Here is an 18,593-nt window from a genome sequence, read left to right as displayed (position 1 = left end):
CAAATGAAATCTCCAAAATTCAAAAACATATAAATGATTTCTCGTTGACTTCTTAAATGGTCGACCAAATTAGAAGTTTAGCCATGATGTTACATAGGGGTTTCAATCACCACTATTCAAGTTTACATAGTTTGCATTAAGAGGGGAGAATTGAAGCTGGTGATTTGTTCTTCCAGTGTCTTTGAATACATAAAAAGACTCATTGACGAGAACTCTCTTCTTCATTGGATGGTGTGTTTTAAGTTATTCGAAACCTATGAATACAAATGGCAAGTACCAAGAAATATCTATCCACCAATACAATTCCATGTCGAGGCAAAAAATATGGAAAGTTTTGACAAAGAATGCTCCATATATTTTGAAGGAAACCAAACAATCCCATGTCCTCAACCATCCCACATGAATTTCAAGACAACCATATATCTTCAACTGCTGCCCTGACTTGAAAATTGCCATAAAAGATTGGTATTTTCTGCAGCATCCTGTTGATAGATGAAACGAACGGAATTACTAAAAAGCAATGACAGGTACTGATACAATGATTTTACCTAATGTAATTGAATAATTGTATTAAGCATCTTTGCAGTTGGCATGAATAAGAATGGTCTCCAGCTAACGCTGTAGTAGAAATGGTGATGAATAATTACAGATGTGGTAGGCAAAACTCACCGAACGAAGTAACCAATGCTATAATCATAAAAAACAGAGAGTGCAGAATAATAAATAGAATAGACCATTGCAGCTTAAAAGTGTCTTATGCCACATGCTTCAGAGATATTGATACATAATTGGTGTTAACAGTTAAGTACTCTATGATGGTCTCAAAGTTCTTTCTCTAAGTCAACTTTCAGCCAACACACTTTCCTGGTCTAAAACCTCTCGTGACGTTCATGAAACTATGAAGGGGAAAGAAACTGATCATAACATTGCCTCGTGTTAAATAAGGTTTTTAATTTTTAACTTTATTCATGTTTGGGAAAATATGTTACGACCTCCCAGTCAATTATGATTTTTTTTAGTAACAGAAGCATTTTATGGATGAGTGAAATAAGGGGAGGATCCCAAAAATCAGAGTAAGATTAAAGAGCGCCAATGACTTCTCAGTCAATTTTGATAGTCTAGATATGAGGTAACTAGAAGATGAATACGTGACAATTTGAATGATCTTATTCATCTCAACTAACATTCATTCTGTTCCAGAAAATTTAGAACACTTATTGCACCATAATGAGTCATAAAGCTTCATAAGATTTCAACAGCAAATTAGATTTCAACAAAGAATAGCATTTAAAAGTTCGTCATCTTCTATTTATTACCAAAAATCTAAGTTCATTTGTATTTTTGCTTCCTAAAAGGACACACACTCAAGTCGTTGCGTAGGTACATACTAAAATAACTGTAAAAATCTTCTCCCTTCCAGACTGCACACTTTCTTACTTCCGAAGAACTAGCATTTCTCCAACTTCAATTACGTCAGAAAACCTATAGGACCCATTTTTCAAATTATCTCATGCTTGTTATTTCCCACCTAAAACATAGGCGCATGTATGATTCCTTCCTTTTCCAGAAAGCGAAGAACAGAGCAATACTCAGACCACTAGGATAGCTCCAAGGTAGTCAATCGGACAATCTCCTTTCCTAATGCCTCAACTACACACTTCTGCGTCTTAAAATCAGATTCATCCATCCCTCGACTTAGAAAAGCCGGAGGCAGTGCATAGTACATTCCATATAACTCATTATCATATTTGTAACACTGGAGACAAGTTTCGGTTCCCAGAAGTAAGGACCCAACTCTTCTGCTAAGCGACACAGAAGAGAACACACTTGGATTACAGATAATAAAGATTTGTATCTACGAGTTCTACGCTAACAATAGCCCCAAAACATACCCAATAGCTAGGAGAAATATGCAAGAACTAAGATAGTCTATACATATTAGATACTACATAAAGATGTAACTCGTTCCAAAATACACTAAAAAAGAGTAGGATGACAATACCTCACTCCATTGAAACTTTGGCGCCAACCTCCTTCATCTTGGCAATAATGGTTTCAGCTTCCTCTTTAGTCACCCCCTTCTTCAAAAGCGTAGGCGCTTTCTCCACCAAATCCTTAGCCTCCTTCAACCCCAAACTCGTAAACGTCCGCACTTCCTTAATGATCTTGATCTTGGACGCAGCATCAAAAGCTTCAAGCTTCACATCGAACGCCGTCTTCTCCTCCTTTTTCTCCTCACCGCCTTTCGCTCCAGGACCACCTTTACCGGCACCTTGAACGCCACCGAACCCAGTCCCAGGCATCATTATTGTCATTACCGGCATCTCCTTCACATCCAATTTTTCCCGAAGAACCTCCGTGAGGTCCGCAACCTCGAGTAGCGTGAGACCAGAGATCTCATCCACAATGGCCGAAACTCTCTCAGAAGGAGCTGGTCTTGATTCGGGTGAAGCAGTGGTGTAATTCCGATGGTTCACCGATGACGACGATGCAAAAGTTTCCAACCCAGGAAGATTTATGTGACGAGTGGACGGAGAAACGGAGGAAGGGTTTTGAGCGAAGGTTCTACGAATCCTAGAGAAATGAGAAGAAAAAAATCTCAGATTTCTCATCTTTGAATTATATGGTAAATGGCGAATGTTCAGTGAGCAAGTAGAGAGATAAAGAGAGAGCTGTGTGCGTTCATGGTTAAAGAGTTTGGCCGTCGTTCAGATTCCGGGAAGAAGAGGCATAAACCCTACCGTTCAGAGGGGAGCAATAGTAAATAGGCTGGTGGGCTTTTTAGTTGGCTACGAAAGTAAGGCCCACAAATATTGGAAGGAAAGGAACGGCCCATCTCATTTTGCAGATATAGTTTTAGGTATATTTACACACACATATATATTTTGAAAAATTTTATAAATATAACAAAAATATTTACGGTTCAGGTAACAAAACTCTATTTTTTAAATATTTCAAATTTTTTCTTTCATTTTTTTTGTTAGTTTTTGGCTGCCATTACTTTCCATTTTTTTCTTTTCCTTTTCCGTTGCGATTTTAAATCTAAATAAACAAATTTAAACGTACCAAATATATTTCCCACATTGTTGACCGAGCATGGTGTGGCATATAGGCTTTTTTTGTTTTTAGAATTATTGCATACACTGTAAATATTTTGTTGTTTGTTATATTTTTTAAAAGACCTCTATATATACTAGTTAAATTTAAAACAATCAATACATTTTAAAAATTTGTCAAAGTATATCGATGATAGAAGTTTATTCATAATAGACCATCTTATAAATGTTTGTATTGAAAGATCGTATGAATCTATTAGCGACAAAAAAACTTTGCTATATTCACAATACTTTAAAAATATCGCTATATACTTAGTTATTATTTCTTAAATTCTTATCTATTATAGTTACTCTAGTTTTAATTTGATCCTTACATTTTAAAACACTACATTTTTAATTCTAAAGTTTAATAACATTAATTTAATTCGAGAAAAAAATTAAGTTTTGTTTTATTTTAGACCTCATGTTGAATGTTTTTAACTTAATTCTTTACCAAATGTACCCTCCCAATATTTGACATTAATGTCTATTAATTAATTTCAAAAGATTATAAAAGAAAATAAAAAGTTAAATAGGAATGAAAAATAGAAAAGTATAACTAATTATATTCTTTTAAACGAACTAACAAGAAAATGAGCCAAAGGTATGTGATGTATCAAGAATATCAACATGACCTAATAATAAGTAATGTGATGACATAATAGTTTTTAATTCATGTTCATGCAGATGTAAACATTTAAATTCGAAAACTCAATGTGATATCGTTAAGAATAGGAATTGTCACTGCCTAAATTACATGGGAAAAAAAAGTATAAAAATGATGAGAAAAACAGTATTTGAAGTTTTGAACATAAGCATTGTCAAATACATATTATAATCAATAACTATAGTCTATTACAGAGTGAGCAATGGACAGTGAAGTTGATAAATAAAACACACAAAGCTTCAAAATCAAAACATATATTACGAATTAAAAAGGGGGGGAAAAAAAAAAAAAAGAAAAACTGATATAAAATCAGACACCAATTTTCAATAACTTATTTAGTTGTGGAAACGAAAGTTACGAAACCCAACAAAATTTTATCTAAGTGTTGATCTTCCTGCAAGTCTTTCTGATCTCTCCACTTGAACCCGTCAATGGGGAAATATTACTCATTTTGATCATAGATTTGGCGAATTGCTCGAAGAACTCCTCGCTGTCGTCTGCATATTTCTTAACCAAAGCGGCCGACGCGTCGTTTCCGGTGAGGAGAACTTGGTCGGAGTTGAGAAGTCCTTTGAAACCAACCAAGTTCTTGAAGTAGCTGTTGTCGAATTTGGTCGGGCTGACGTAGTCGAGGGAAAAGAGGTTATTGTCGCCGCCGGATCTCGGGCAACGGTTACGGAGCTCCGTCGCTAAGGACTGAGGAAGGGTTTTGTCGGGTTGTCCGTTGCCGTTTTGGTTGTATAACCTCTGCCTGAAGCTGGTGCACCTTGAATTTCCGATGGTGTGGCCTCCTGTACGCAAAACAGGACGAGTTTGAATCCTAAACACAACTAGTAGAAAATGAAAAAATAAAGGGTTTCACAACGAGTTTGAAATTAATCAAGTTGAGCGTCTTTAACCAATAAGGTTACAAGTTTCACCGTTGAGAAACTTAAACTTCTAACTTGTTCGTTAAAAGTTGTCAAAGAATCTAAAAATTTTACCCGATAAGGCAACAAGATCAACAATGTCAAGGCCTTGATTTTGGAATCTATTGAGAATGGTTTGGAAAGTATTGTTTGGAGCTGGAATGTTATTGTTGGATCCACTCAAACTTGCTGTTCTTGAGTCCTTCCTTCCCAATGGAACCTCCCAATATGGTCCGCCCGTCTGTCATTATATAAATAAATTTCAAGCTCAGAATGATTTAACCTTTCAAAACACAACAGAAATATATAAAATAGTAAAATACAACGACAACACGTACAATGACGGTTGAATCTCTTGCAGCCAAAGCCAAGATATCAGCACAAGAAACAGTTTGTGGGCACTCTTTCTCCAATGCAGATTTGATCTCATCAATCACTTCAAATCCTCTAGCTGAGTTCCTATTCGGGTTTGAATTCTTCTCGGTCCTAATGTTTCCACTACTATCCAAAAGTAGAGATGCATCACACCCCTAAATCATCCATTCACTCAAAACGTTTGAATAACTTCAACAAACAAGTTACAATAAATTTAATTATGAAACACAAAGTCAAAAAGGACAAAAGAAGACTAGTAAAGTTGACCTGAACAAAACAGTCGTGGAAGTGAAGTCTAAGGATAGAAGCAGCAATACGAGCTTCCCTGGCAAAAGCCTTAGCCATAATGGATTTCACTATTTCTTTAGCTTTGGGGCACGAATGGTCATAATATTGTGGGTATAGAGAGCCAAAGCCACCATTATTTCTGCCACAGAAACAGAGTGGAGCAAAGGCAAGAAGGGAAAGAACAAAAACAAAGCTTACAAGCTTGGCCATTTTGAATTTTTCTAAGACTAAAATTCTTAGTTGGAATGTTGCTATGAAAGGAGTTGAAATAGGTAGTGGCTATTTATAGAGGGGACTTTGTAGAATGGTCATTTCTGTTGAAAGGAGAAAACACTAAAAAATTATGGATTTGGTAGCTAGCTTGAAGTGTAGGTAAGAGTTGGTGTAGCTTTTAATGTGCTTTGTATTAGTCTTATGCTTTATCACCATGCTTGAGGATTTACCCTACTGAACCTTTCTTTGTTAATTTTTTTACAAAAGATCAAATTTTATCGTAACATATAAACGTAAATTTTTAGGTTTAATAGTGATTTTAACGTGATGTCATGGTAGGAATATTTATATTCAAACTTTGGTAATTTCATTTTTCTTTCTAAGTAATATTTATTTTTATTTGTTAAGATCTTCTTAAAGAAAAATAGTGTTAGATTATTAAAAAATAGTTAAATTTATTTTAACTTATCAACTTAGGATTTAATCTATATAAATCATTGTAAACCTCATGGCAATGATTTTAATTGAATTTATTGTCAAACTTAGCTGCAGGGTCCAATCAAAATGGTGGCAATCTTTGAGTTAAAAAATTAGTGTCATGGGAGAGTTTGTCAACAGAGCAGGTGAGGTTAAAGATAGTTCTTCTTTTGACTCTTTTGTTTTCCTTTTGCACTATTTTCTTTTTCTCATAATTAATATTTGGGAGACCTTTTTTGGGGGACTTTGAGTCATCTCTTTGTTTGCTTCTAAGTTTCTAGAAAGTAAAAGTAGAGCTTGAAAGTTCAAAAGGGAGAAACCCAAAAAGGGTCTGGATTCCTTCAAAACCCCAACTCTTTACATTTCATTTTCTTAGTTTAGAATTTTAATATTTGGTCAGTGTTGAAGTAATTATTTTAAAGGTTAGATTTTTTTACGGTACAATAAACTTGGACTATAAGATATAAATTTTACGGTAATTATCGTTGAACTACGCTTGTGTGATATTTTAAACAGTCGATTTTCTAATAAAGAAAACAAATTTATTCTCTTTAATCTTAATCTTAGTTCTTATGCTAAACTTTGATAAAATACATCCCTTCGGACATAGAAAGTTAGGTCAACATAACCAATCAGACAATATACAACAAAATTTTTTTATTTAAGTAAAAAAAGAAAAAAGAAAAGACATGTATAGCAGTTAGGACAACCACTTCTTTTGACCATAATTTTTCATTTCCAAGGGATCCTAAACTGAAGTGAAAAAACACGTCAATTGATTTTTTTTTTGTTGCTCTTTCTTCCAATTTTTATCTAGACTTAGAGCACGAATCATACTTGTCAAATGGTACAATCTGATTAAACAGTTCTGTTCAGACACATTGTTAGCAATTTCAAAGAAAGTGATGGACAACTTCACAGAAGTTGTAATTTATATCAAAGTAGGTTGGGATATTGCTTCTCCTCTATAGAATATTTGACAATGAATGGAACAAAAAGTAGGAACTTATTTTATTTACTATATCAAATAAAAATTTAAAACATCATTTTATCTTCTGAAAAATGCATTGAAGCTGGATGCTATAAATCCTAAACCTTTACAAACTCTCTAAGATAGATAATGGGTAAAAAAGTCAAATTTCATCTCATCATTAGAAGTGCTTTCAATGTCAATATTTCTAATACATATTAGACAATTTCAACATTTTGTTAACATGTCTATAACATTTCTAAAAAAACAATACTTCCTCTGAATAATTCAACCTGTTAGCTTACGTAAAATCGAATAGAATTGTCCCTAAGCTTTACCTAAAACCCTATTGCCTATGTTACTTTACTTGATCCAATGGCAAACAGCTAAAGTCCTTTAATAAACTCTCCACGAGGTAAACAACTGATACAAGGAGGTAATCATATTGAACCATAATTTTTTTCAGTTGGTGTCCAAGTCTGTCGAGAAGAGGAAGAGGATGGTGGGCGATCCCACGAGGCTTCGCTGACCAACCCGCTATTGATGCCTTCAGCTCTCGGGTAGCTCGGTCCTGCACCAGTCACCTAGTTTCATGGATAAAAATTCAAACATATCAAAAACAAGTATACGCCAGCATCATTTTGAAAATTATTGGAGATTGCGTGAATTATGCTAAATCGAATATAGTCAAGAATGTGAAGAAAATAAACTTCAGGCATTCCATTTTTAACATTGGGGAAAAGACTCCAAAGATGAGATGACATGCATGCAAGGCCGGGTACTGAATAAGGATTACGATGAACAGTACAAGATGCTCCAAAGGAAATTCTTTAACCCCCACAAACTTTTTGGTTTCTTGAAAGAGTGGTTGCATTGAAAAGTAAGAAACTCGGTAACTTGACTTTACGTAAAAAGGGGGCTGGAAACTTACAGTTTCCAAGCAAGCAGATAATAGTGCCATGCCCGGCAATGCATCAATTCCACGCTACATCAGATGCAATTGACTCAAATAAATATCCAACGATAGCAGTACATTTCATAGGAAAATAAAATCTGACCGCAATGGCACCGGAAAATAGCATACCTGGCCTTGCACTCGGGCCTTGTAAACAAATCCTCCACAGCAAAATAGTGATGCTACGACTATGAATCTGCTCGTTCCAATTTTTTCAGGCAACAAGAACATAAGGATTTTTAGTCAGCTATTAAAAAGTTAATGCATTATTTTTTCCCTAGTCGATCAAATAAAGCAAGATACTGCAGCTGAACGGGCCACTTCAAGGAAGCCACCAGACATCTAGATGATAGTAATATTTTCTAAGCCAACCAAAACATGCAGAAGAAGACCCGGGCCAGACTATACAGCATCCAAATTGTTTAACACCTGAAGATCCAGATACTTCACAGGCAATATTGATTCTTGATATATGCATATACCAACTTATAATTAGCATGAAATTTCAGTGTGCAGAAGAATATATACCAAGAAGACTAAGAAGAAAAACTTGACATACATGCAAGAGAGTATTCCGAATGTGGCCCATCCTTTCGTAGAATCCCCTTGTACGTCCTGCCTTTTTTCTGCAAAATAAAGCTAGGCTTAGAGATTCAACATTCAACCCTTTAAAAAAACAATATTTTATTTCATGGATAAAAAAAAATGCAGTTTTTACAACAACTTCAATTTAAAGATTGGTTCGGTGATATGTTTCTTCAAAAAGATAGATTCTCACCACACATTTTGGTAAGAAAAAAACTAACTGGTTCATAATCAGCCACGGGGATTGTAACATTAACTTCATATGGAATGTCTCTAGCAACATAACCTGTTCGCGACAATATGAGAGTTATAAATATTGACAAGTTATTGAGAAAACAAAAGTAAAAGAGCATCCTACATCTCCAGTCAATCATCAACATTGAGGGTGATAAAGTTGTAGGGTAGCTCCCAGTTGCCCCTGAGCCTGATACTTTCACCTCTAGTCCATTTTCTGGATTAACCTGCAAATGTTTTAATCAAACTGTATCAGCTACAAAGCATATCAATTTTTCAATTTTTTATTCGACTAACCGGAAAAATTATACCTGAATGATTGGTTTCTGTAACAAAGAGGAAAGTGATGCAATGGCAGTCATATAAAGAGCCACACTAGTCTGCTCTGTGCTGAAACTGAAGATGTAAACGTGAGATTTAATAACTGAGATAAATTGATCTTCAATCATTATCAAAGTGATAGAATACAATGGAGGGGTATCAGGTGTAGGAATTTTACCTGAATGCATGGTTTGGTTTCTCAAAGCCTAATTGAGTCAAACCATTGTAAACCTGAGTATTAAAGAATTTCTTGGTGAATGAATTCAATATAATTTCTTTTAATGTCAACTTGAAATGACATAAGTTTCTTACAACTTCCCAGGATCGGGGGTGAAAACCAACAGTAAATCCTTTAAAAACACGTGGTCCTTGGTTCGCACAAGGAATGGCAAGATCAACAATAACTCTGAGGCAGATGACAATTATAAGTTACTTTCTCTGCACCAGGAAAACTTCCTCTTTCTTGATTAAGAAGCGCCCATGACCCTAACCAGCATTCTAAACTTTGGATTATACTTGTCAATATTAACTTCTCTTTTTTTTTTTACTTCCATAAAAAAATCTTCAATCATTCAATTTATTAAGAATATAAATGAAATAAGACTGGCTTCCATGCTTCAATCGCTGAAACCAGATGGATTTTGCAGGATGGGGATGTTGTATGCCTGGTTTAGATATGATTAACACTACAATGCTAACACATAACGTATTGTTATACAGAAATTTCTCTATCAGGCTGATTAGCCCCCCAGTCCATGTTTCTCGAATTCAAAGAATGGGGTGCAGGGGAGGTGGTGCAACTGCAGAAAAGTAAACAAACATGGACATTAAATGAACCGGTGCAGTTCTGTATTTTTATTTCTGGGGGTGTAATAAGAATTTCTGGATGAGAATGGGCCATTAAGTTAGATGTGGAGTTGTTAGGAATGCAGAGAATATTAGAAGAATGGGCCATTGATTCGTTAGGTTTCCACGTAATATAATAGTAACAATAAGGCTAGATGTTACACCACAGGAAAATGAGGTAACAGTGAATGCTAATTGCTCCCATCAACTAGGCTCCAATTGATTAAGAATTTCAGATGACAGATGCTTTATTTTGATATTCTATACTATTCTCTTAGCTTTGGTAAAATTGGTTAACTCAGCCATAAAAAAATATGCACTTGAAATAAACAACTATGCATGATTTTCAGGAAGATTTGTGACTCATGCTTTAAAAAGAGGAAGAAAGTTTCCATGCAGCTACTCATGAAAACCTCAAAATCAACATTCAAGGATTGCGAACATGCTAAGATTCAGTGAATTGAAAATTTTAACTCTTTTAAAGAAATCTAGGTTTCTGCACAAGACCTGCAACTGGACTCATAAGTGATATTGCAGATGCATCCCAGACCACCTATAATCAGACGAATGAATATGTATTGGCATTAGTTGAAAGATTTTCCAAGAGCACTAAGATCAAACATGTTTATAAAATACTCAGGAAAGGAAGATAGAGCACTGCTCAAAGAACTAAGAATAAGGATAATGGATGCAGAAAAAAAAATAGCTACTAAAATAAGGTATATACGAGAAAAAGAGGTTTCATTGTGGGTGATGATTAAGTTCTAGCCATTAGTTTTGGCCATGGTTAGATGGCCTTTCATTTTACTTGAACTTGCTTATGAAAGAAATAGTAAATGTTTGAGGATATCTAGAGCGAAAGATGGTGAGTGGATCCTAATTTTATGATGAAATTTGAGGGTTGGTTGAAACAATTGCCAACTCTCACAAATGAGAAGATGCAATATGTGTTCTTTGGAGGCATAAGTTTCTTTTAGAGAGAGAGAGAGAGAGAGAGAACCAAGAAGAATTTGATACTTCATGAGAAGCCATACCTTTACATTGTCCATTTAAACAACTTCCACATATAACATTTACCTGAAATGAGAATATGAAACTTCATGAGAATCCATAAATTTAAATACAAGTCTTAAGGAATGAGAGAGAGTTTTGAAATAAAAACCCACCAGCGCAGTCCTCCCCAATTTGTCATAACTCTGCTCACAAGAAGTCAGGTCACCATAGTAATAATCCTGAACAGATGGAAATTGAAATGATTAAGTTAGCAAGGTCCATAATATCCAACAAGTTATATTATCTAAAAAAAGAAAGAAAGAAAAAGGACTATAAATAAGGGGAGATAAAGAGTCTCCCAGACAGAGATGGTTAAGCAATAATTTAAAATTCTTTTAAGTCTTCTTTATTATCACCATCATTAAGAAGAAAATGGTTAAACTGTAAGCTTGTACAGGAACTTTTAGGTTGTCTTTTTAGTTCCTACACCATAAAATTTTGTCTATTAGATCCTTGAACTTTCAAGATTATGCTTCTTTGATCTTTACTTGAAAAAAAATAAATTAAACTTTTAAATATTGCATCTAAAAGATCCTTACTATTAGCCCCACCAACTTAATAGTTATGTGGTACATGGATTACATTGCTTAAGGATTACATGGTAAGCTAGTTTTAAGCAATTCCAAGTGTTTGATGACATAAACGTTATACTGATGGAATTACTGATGCACACATATGCAAAATACAAAACTTTAAGGGCAGTTCAGAATCTTCTTGAAGTAAAAGAACTAAATAAACGAAATTTTAAAAATACAATAATAATTATACTTATACATGATCCTAAAAGTTCCAAGGCCAACTTATAGTTTCAATATCATCCTGCTCCCACTCCAAGAAAAGCATTTGGTCAAAAAGTATTCCAACCAACTTGGAAATTTAAGAGGAATTTGTACACAGCTTTCATTACACATCATGTATTCAAGAAGCAGGTTTGGATTATCAACAATTTAATTAGGCAATCTGTCCCTTCTTTACCATTTCCCCTTGCAAGACTTTCGTTAGAAAACACGTTTGTCTATTTTCACTAAACTCAGCTTGTGTTAAATAGATAGCATTTTCATAAGATAGATTACACTCTTATCCATGCAAGGAAGAAAATAAAATGAACATCCATTTACATTAGAAACAAAGCTTACTTGAACAAAGTTGGCATGCCCTGAACCAGAGACAAAGGAATTGAATTTGTCAAATCGACCAAAATCTACATATCCCTGAATAACCAGGAACAAATGCACCAGACGTGAATGAGACTGCCCAATCTTTTAAAAACAATGAAGAGGAAAATATGAAATAGCCTTCAAACCTTGATTTACCATAGTCATGGACCGACTACATATCAAGAATTAACTTCTTACAATCCAAAATAGTCCTTTAAAAATAATATTATGAAATGATATGAAGAAAAGAATGCCAACTCATATCCTTTTGTTACTTGTCATAATAAACCTATATTAGTCCTCTCAGAGTGAGAATCCAACCACGTAATGAAGGGCACAAAGTATTGTACAACGTTTTTAACTACAGGAAGTATAATAGAATGCATAAAGTCAATCCAATTTTTCTCAGCCAATTTTGATAGTTCCTTGAGAATTGTTAACCCAAAATGAAAAAGAAACCAACCTCGATTGTGCTAAAGAAAATGTATCCATTTTCAAAAACTCCTACACTATAACCCTTAACCATTAATAGTTGGCAACCAACAGTGGCAGATCTAAAGTAAAGAATGACGTGAATATATAAACCTTTCTTTATCAAATAAGGCACAAAGAGATCGCATATAATTTTAATTTGCTAAAATATACCTTCAAATTAATCAAAGCTCATGGTAAAGTAATCTAGCAGAAAAATATTACCATTTGTGATCTACTTTCCACGTCTTTGCAAAACCGAACCACCAAGTCAGAATCCTATATCAAGATATGCTTGACTCAATACTGCCTGAATTCATATATTTATAGATAGGATTTTAAAAATACAACAAAATGCCTCAAGTTTCATTGTTTAACTAAGAAAAAGAATATCACCTTCCCATCGTACTCAAATGGTTGTCCAACCCAGCTACTCTAGTTGTCGAGTTAAGTATAGCTAAAAACAGAATAAGACCAGAAGCATAAATGAGGACAAGCAATGTAAAGGACAAGTTAATTTCAATTTTGGTTTAGCAAACAGATACAGAAAGTTCAATGTGACAGATGAAGATGCTAAAATATTGACCGATCCACAAAAATTAACAACTGTCTATTAAGAAAATTCACTTAAAAGACAGAAGAAACTTTATGGAAAATATTTTCTAAAATGAATCCGTTGCTAATCACAATTCACAAGCCTCCAGAAGGATCTATTCGGGAAAGGTTAAATTCAAGAAAGATCAATCAGGAAAGCGCTCAACCTAGACTTGGTCGTTTTACAAATGCAAATTCCTTCCCCATCTCCCAATTAACTGAGTATTTGATAATTCGTCCTACCAAAACCTATGTCCCCATAAGCTGTAACATATACCATACTATGATGTAGGATACAAAGTCAATAATGTGACTAGAATTGTCAAAAACATAGCAATTGGAAGTTGGAACTGCAATAGCATTCATTTCAACAGCCTGTAAAAGGACACCTAAAACAAAGAAAAATCATATAAGAGAAAAAGGTATAAACAAAATTTTGCAAAAGGGAAAAAAAAAGCTGAATGAAGCAAGCTTACTAATGAGTGCAGTATAGAGTGGTAAATGTAAGGAAAAAACACCAATACAATATCTTGCAGTCATATTTTTATCTTGCTTTCAACGCTTAGAACATGTCCTGCAGGCTAAAAATAAAATTTGTAAGCTCGATTTAACGATAAATACCATGAAAACCGGTTAATACTCAACACTAAAAACCAGAAGCAAGTCCAAGTTAAAGGGTTCGTCAAGTAGAATCAAACAACGGTAGCGTGTTATCCAGGAGAAAAGCACAGGTGCAAGATTCGAAAAGGAAAGTAGAACCGACTGAAATAAAAATTCAATTCGAGAAACGAGACCAGAGGGCATCGACAAAAACTTAAATTCAATAATTACGTTTTACGAATTCGGATCGGTTTCAGCTTCTACGAGAGAAAGTGGAAAGTTTAATGAATGTTGAAGTCAGAGCTGAATTTGAAACCAAAGAAGATGGTGAAGAAAAGGAAGAGAAAGAACCTGAAACCTTGAAGTGAATAGCTCCGCTTTGTCGATCTCCACTGAATCAGAGAACTGGATTTGGAGGAATGAGGGATGAATTCGCGAAAACACGGATTCTGCCCATTACATACACCAGAAACGCGGGCATTTCCCGGTAATAATTTATGTTCAGAATAAACTATTAAAAAAAGTGTTTTTTAAAAAATGGAAAGAAAAAAGAGAGAAAAACTATTCATTTTTTCACGTAATCTAAATATTTTGTCAATTTTTTTTAATGATTTTCTTTTAAAAAATTGTTTTTGCATTTTTAGGAGGTTATACTTCGAAAAATTAAAATAAGACAGAATATCAGGCAACATATATGCAAGTTGTAAGGATGTTTTTTATTTTCTGAAACACTAATTAGAGAGTGGTTCTCTCGATTTCTCTGAACTGCAGTCGTATCATCGTGGAATCTGATTGCATCAAAGTGATCAATCTTCTTTTGGGAAAACCAATTTTTGATGATGAAATCTACTGCTGGATTGAAGAATTCTTTTCGCTGCAAACTAGTTTTGATTCTTGTGTATTTACTTTTGTTCATCGCTCTTGTGATTTGCTTGTTGATGCCATCATTAAATATGCAAAGATTGAGAAGGGAATTGTGTTTGGTTTTTACTTTGTTCTACTGTGAAGGAATTTATCCCTATTTTGCTCGCTGAGGATTTTGAATAATTTGAGGCATTATTTGTCATTCAATGATCAAGAGGCTAAAGTTATGAAATTTCTCAATTTCATCTACAAAAATAGATTGTTATACTATAAAATGTATAAAGTTTAATATCTCAACATTGAATTTTTTGTTTATGTGATTCTAAACTTTTAAAATTGCAGATTATATCTGTATCCCTCTCACTTAAGTTTCAAATTCCCTTAGACAAACAATCTAAATTTATATCAATAGAAATTAACGTTTAAAAATTTTGAATTTGATACGAACATATTAAACATAAGTTTTTGACACAAAGTTAAACATTTAAAGACCTATTCAATACTAAAAAAAATTAGAGACCGAATGTACATCTTCGGTTTGGTCCATTCTGTTGTGCACCCCGATTCTATCGAGTGGTTTTTCATATAACAATTACAAAACTAAGGAAAAGGGCATTCCTCATTCTTCAAGAAGTTGGTTGAAAAAGCTAAGAAAGGTAATAATGAAACTGGATCTTGCGAAACTTGTTGGTAACTCATGATCAGCAAAGAGAAACCAAAGTAAGAACACCAAAACCATCCTAAAAGCTCGAAGATTAAAAATGGGTGCCAAGTACAGAGGGGTTAAGCAGAGAGCATTGAAAAATTCTCTCTACAGGTTCCTTAAGGCCTACATCAGCTTATAAATAAGAGGTTTGAATGTTCATACATAATTAGTTGGCATCCCCTAATAGCTGTGGGGATGCTTCTGTAACAAGGTCACTTTAATCAGACTAAAATGCTAACATGAACTATCAAGTATCTTACAGTTGATCATCTTGATTGACGATGAATGCCGTAACCAAGCAGGTTCCAAGACGTGGATAACTCCAAATGTAAAATAAAACTCTCCACTAAGCTAGCACGTTTAAGAAGTTTCTCGTGACACAATATGGCTTGAATCAAACAGATCTCAGGCTTTACAAATTTAGTTGGTGGCTCCTCCAAATAACAGAAGCACATTATATAATTAATAGTTCTTCAATGTTGCTAGAATCTTTATAAAGTTGTATCTTAGAAAAACTTGACTTATCCATGTCGAAATCCAGAGAAGATGAAATAAACATTACCTCAGGATAGATGTCAAAGTTAAACCATCAAGGGAAGAACATGAAGATGGAAGTGTATCATTTCTTGAAACTAGAATTTCAACTAATTTCTCCACTTGATGGGCTAACATAAAAACTTCATCTGCTATATCTTTCGTCACCCACTCTTCAAGTTTCCTGCATTTCAATTCAATCATCAGTTGGATCAATTTATATATAAAAACAGAGTATATAATGCAGCTATGAGAAATATCTATAAATAAAAAAACCATGTACACATAAGAAAGGAAGTGCTGGAAACAGATTAATTACAGAATATGAGAACACCTGTGATCTACGGTAGTAAATAGGCAAATAGCTGTATATGTAAGGATACTAAATCACATTGTCCTCAAATAAGAAGGGAAAAGTGAGACTAATTTTCATACAACCTCAAGTGAGATTCTGCACTCTTGTTGCAATCTGAAAATAGCACCTTGATGATTGGATTCAAGTCCACTTTTGGAACAAATTCGGCAGTATCCTCCATGCCCAAACAATAACCACTACAAGACCAAGAATTTGAGTTGATGAGAACAATGTGCAGCATGGGAGACTTGGTTTTCAACTCCTTAACCACAGTACGAAATGATGATTCTTCACGTGCACTTTCCAGTAGCTGATTTGCAAACATTCTTTCCAACGTGTACTCCCTGCGTGAACAAGTCAGCCAGCTAATCTTGAGCACCCAATGAAATAAAAAATATATATATACATATTTCAAAGTGACATCACAACAAAGAAAGGCAAGGCACAACAATATGCTAACCTCAACAAATTTCCAGATTCAGCTGCTAAACATGTTGAGACATAACATTTAAAAAACCGAACTCCGCCATCTGTAGGTCCACAGCCATTTCTCCAAGGGTAAGCTCCAATCAGAGTTGAGCACTGGGGGCAAAAGAACTCAGCCCACTCAAAATCTGCTGAAAGATTTGACAGTCTAGCCATAAAAATATTTCCAAGAAAACCATTAAGAAAGGATCTCTGATCGTCCGAAATATCTACAGCATTAATAGGCTTTGGGTCTAACTTAATTGTGCCACATGTGTGATGCATGCAATCCGTATCAAGATGATGAAGTACATTACTCTCCTCATGACGACAACAGTCAGGAATTGGAGTCACTAAAGGTGAATCAACTTCATCACTAGCCTTCTTAGCAGCACTGCCCTCCATGTTTGCAACAAGGTTTTTATTGTTGATCTGCTTAGATTTTACCTTTTCTGTAGACGTATGATTACATGGTGATTCCTCCTTAGCTTCAGTTAAACAATCACCATCAGCGAAATCTGATTCATCCTTGAATTCTTGGGTTCCTTCATTATCCGGGAACACATGGCCAATAAGGTCGTCCTTGGAAAGAGTAATAGTCGTTAAAGTGAGTAGGCAGACACCCTTTTCACATCTATAGGAATTTGTGTACCTAGTAACCAGCTTCTCGCTTATCCCCCCGAAGGAGCAGCAGCAAGACCCAAACCAGTTATCAGCCACCTCTCGCCAGTTGACTGATGGCATTTCAACAAAATCTCTACACGCATAGATATTAAAAAATGTGAGACAAAATCCAAAATGTATGAACTAGTGTCAAATGCAAATCAACTAGTTTAGTAAATTAAATCCTGTAAATAGGACTACCAAATAATGAGCTACCTGAGAGGGGATTTACTCAGCCTGAAAGAACAGTTTCTGCAATAAAAATGGACGCCACCACTGCGGGATAAACTGATTTGATCTAAGAAACACAAGCATTTCAGAAGGGCGAAACATATACAACTTAATGTACAAATAGTGGATGGTAAAGCTTTAACATAAAGAACTCCAACGTTTGTGGCATTTTAGCACCGTAATTAATTCTCCTAAAAACTTGATAATGATCAGATACTTCAGAAATAGACAGAAAACATAAACCTAGAACTTCCAAAATTTAGCACCTTCCGCAAATGCTAATGATAATGCATAACTGTTAAGAGTCTCCACTGTAACATCATACTTCACCAAAATTTCTTAGAAAACATAAGAGAAAACGCAGTGAGTATTAAAAGAGATGGAGCAAATTTCTAAAAAAGTTGAGCGCACCAGAGTCCATGGAAAGTGGCTTCGAAGCCTTGGAGTGACTATTTCCTTGCTCTTGGGAGAAATCCAGCACATTGTCGAAGTTGAGAATAATTGGGTGATCAACCGGAAGAAGCAAGACGAGCTTGACCTCAATATGATCTTGGAAAGCTCTAAAACTCAGAGGCGACTCAGCATCAACCAAAACGGGAGGCATGGGAACTCGAATCGACATATGGAGGTCTTGAAACCAAGCCACACAAACGACGGACTGCTGGAGATTGAGATGAACCGTGAGATTCCGACATCGAAGAGAAGGATTGGTATATGAATCGAAGAGCAATAAACGTAGAATTGGTATATGGGATTGCGCTTCCCATGTGAAGCGCCATTTACTAGGGTTTTCGACTGTATTGAATTCGGATGACATTCTTGATTCGTTTTCGCATTACAGCGAAGACTCCACCGTTTAGAGCTGAATACAGAGAAATCGCGCGCTGATGAGAGCCCATGCGAACTGAAAACGTCTCCTTCTCTTTCTTTCGTTTCTTTAGTACAAAACCTCCTCTTTTTTCAATC

General features: G+C 34.9%; 4 protein-coding genes across 14 annotated transcripts; all 4 read right to left on the bottom strand.

Annotated features, from left to right (window-relative positions):
• Nucleotides 1–18: 18 nt before the first annotated feature.
• On the bottom strand, nt 19–2,754 carry LOC103485090 (uncharacterized). The gene is made up of 2 exons (XM_008442551.3): nt 2,003–2,754; nt 19–482 (listed from the first exon to the last, which is right to left on the bottom strand). Exon 1 carries the CDS (start codon nt 2,610–2,612, stop codon nt 2,004–2,006), a length of 609 nt encoding a protein of 202 aa, XP_008440773.1. The 5' UTR covers nt 2,613–2,754; the 3' UTR covers nt 19–482; nt 2,003.
• Nucleotides 2,755–3,891: 1,137 nt separating this feature from the next.
• LOC103485091 (peroxidase 49) lies at nt 3,892–5,593 on the bottom strand. Its single transcript, XM_008442552.3, has 4 exons — nt 5,313–5,593; nt 5,009–5,200; nt 4,746–4,911; nt 3,892–4,553 (listed from the first exon to the last, which is right to left on the bottom strand). The coding sequence occupies exons 1-4, from the start codon at nt 5,541–5,543 to the stop codon at nt 4,141–4,143; spliced, it is 1,002 nt and encodes a 333-aa protein (XP_008440774.3). The 5' UTR covers nt 5,544–5,593; the 3' UTR covers nt 3,892–4,140.
• Nucleotides 5,594–7,148: 1,555 nt separating this feature from the next.
• On the bottom strand, nt 7,149–14,314 carry LOC103485092 (uncharacterized). 10 transcript variants are annotated; one of them, XM_051088913.1, is made up of 18 exons: nt 14,168–14,314; nt 13,686–13,783; nt 13,507–13,598; nt 13,012–13,050; nt 12,841–12,894; nt 12,124–12,198; nt 11,101–11,166; nt 10,969–11,011; nt 10,442–10,487; nt 9,401–9,494; nt 9,267–9,319; nt 9,079–9,163; nt 8,892–8,994; nt 8,727–8,819; nt 8,508–8,574; nt 8,078–8,144; nt 7,925–7,978; nt 7,149–7,577 (listed from the first exon to the last, which is right to left on the bottom strand). In XM_051088913.1, exons 2-18 carry the CDS (start codon nt 13,747–13,749, stop codon nt 7,434–7,436), a joined length of 1,239 nt encoding a protein of 412 aa, XP_050944870.1. In that variant the 5' UTR covers nt 13,750–13,783; nt 14,168–14,314; the 3' UTR covers nt 7,149–7,433. The 10 variants fall into 10 exon arrangements, with proteins under 10 accessions (XP_050944870.1, XP_050944872.1, XP_050944869.1 ...); XM_051088915.1 differs by having other exon boundaries at nt 13,686–13,790; nt 14,168–14,310; XM_051088912.1 differs by having other exon boundaries at nt 13,686–13,790; nt 14,161–14,304.
• A 1,097-nt stretch (nt 14,315–15,411) lies between these two features.
• Nucleotides 15,412–18,593, bottom strand: LOC103485086 (uncharacterized). Of its 2 annotated transcripts, XM_051088911.1 has the most exons (6): nt 18,039–18,593; nt 17,613–17,694; nt 17,181–17,490; nt 16,729–16,850; nt 16,352–16,612; nt 15,412–16,097 (listed from the first exon to the last, which is right to left on the bottom strand). In XM_051088911.1, the coding sequence occupies exons 1-6, from the start codon at nt 18,442–18,444 to the stop codon at nt 15,938–15,940; spliced, it is 1,341 nt and encodes a 446-aa protein (XP_050944868.1). In that variant the 5' UTR covers nt 18,445–18,593; the 3' UTR covers nt 15,412–15,937. The 2 variants fall into 2 exon arrangements, with proteins under 2 accessions (XP_050944868.1, XP_008440769.1); XM_008442547.3 differs by having other exon boundaries at nt 16,729–17,490; nt 18,039–18,590.

The sequence above is a fragment of the Cucumis melo genome, chromosome 8, assembly GCF_025177605.1.
Source record: "Cucumis melo cultivar AY chromosome 8, USDA_Cmelo_AY_1.0, whole genome shotgun sequence".
In the NCBI taxonomy this organism is placed as follows: Eukaryota; Viridiplantae; Streptophyta; class Magnoliopsida; order Cucurbitales; family Cucurbitaceae; genus Cucumis; species Cucumis melo.
This window is presented reverse-complemented; position numbering and strand designations above follow the sequence as displayed.

What these genes read in the sequence shown, in the direction of transcription:
- LOC103485090 (XM_008442551.3), bottom strand. Translation starts at nt 2,612, where the DNA reads ATGAGAAATCTGAGATTTTTTTCTTCTCATTTCTCTAGGATTCGTAGA.
- LOC103485091 (XM_008442552.3), bottom strand. Translation starts at nt 5,543, where the DNA reads ATGGCCAAGCTTGTAAGCTTTGTTTTTGTTCTTTCCCTTCTTGCCTTT. An exon ending in CAAGAGATTCAACCGTCATT is followed by an intron (nt 4,912 to 5,008) that starts GTACGTGTTGTC and finishes ATATAATGACAG; the next exon opens with ACGGGCGGACCATATTGGGA. An exon ending in TGATCTTGTTGCCTTATCGG is followed by an intron (nt 4,554 to 4,745) that starts GTAAAATTTTTA and finishes TTTTGCGTACAG; the next exon opens with GAGGCCACACCATCGGAAAT.
- LOC103485092 (XM_051088913.1), bottom strand. Translation starts at nt 13,749, where the DNA reads ATGACTGCAAGATATTGTATTGGTGTTTTTTCCTTACATTTACCACTC. An exon ending in CATTTGAGTACGATGGGAAG is followed by an intron (nt 12,895 to 13,011) that starts GTGATATTCTTT and finishes ATCTTGATATAG; the next exon opens with GATTCTGACTTGGTGGTTCG. An exon ending in TTTTCTTACCAAAATGTGTG is followed by an intron (nt 8,575 to 8,726) that starts GTGAGAATCTAT and finishes TTTATTTTGCAG; the next exon opens with AAAAAAGGCAGGACGTACAA.
- LOC103485086 (XM_008442547.3), bottom strand. Translation starts at nt 18,444, where the DNA reads ATGTCATCCGAATTCAATACAGTCGAAAACCCTAGTAAATGGCGCTTC. An exon ending in CTGAGTAAATCCCCTCTCAG is followed by an intron (nt 17,491 to 17,612) that starts GTAGCTCATTAT and finishes CTATGCGTGTAG; the next exon opens with AGATTTTGTTGAAATGCCAT. An exon ending in GAATCTGGAAATTTGTTGAG is followed by an intron (nt 16,613 to 16,728) that starts GTTAGCATATTG and finishes TTGTTCACGCAG; the next exon opens with GGAGTACACGTTGGAAAGAA.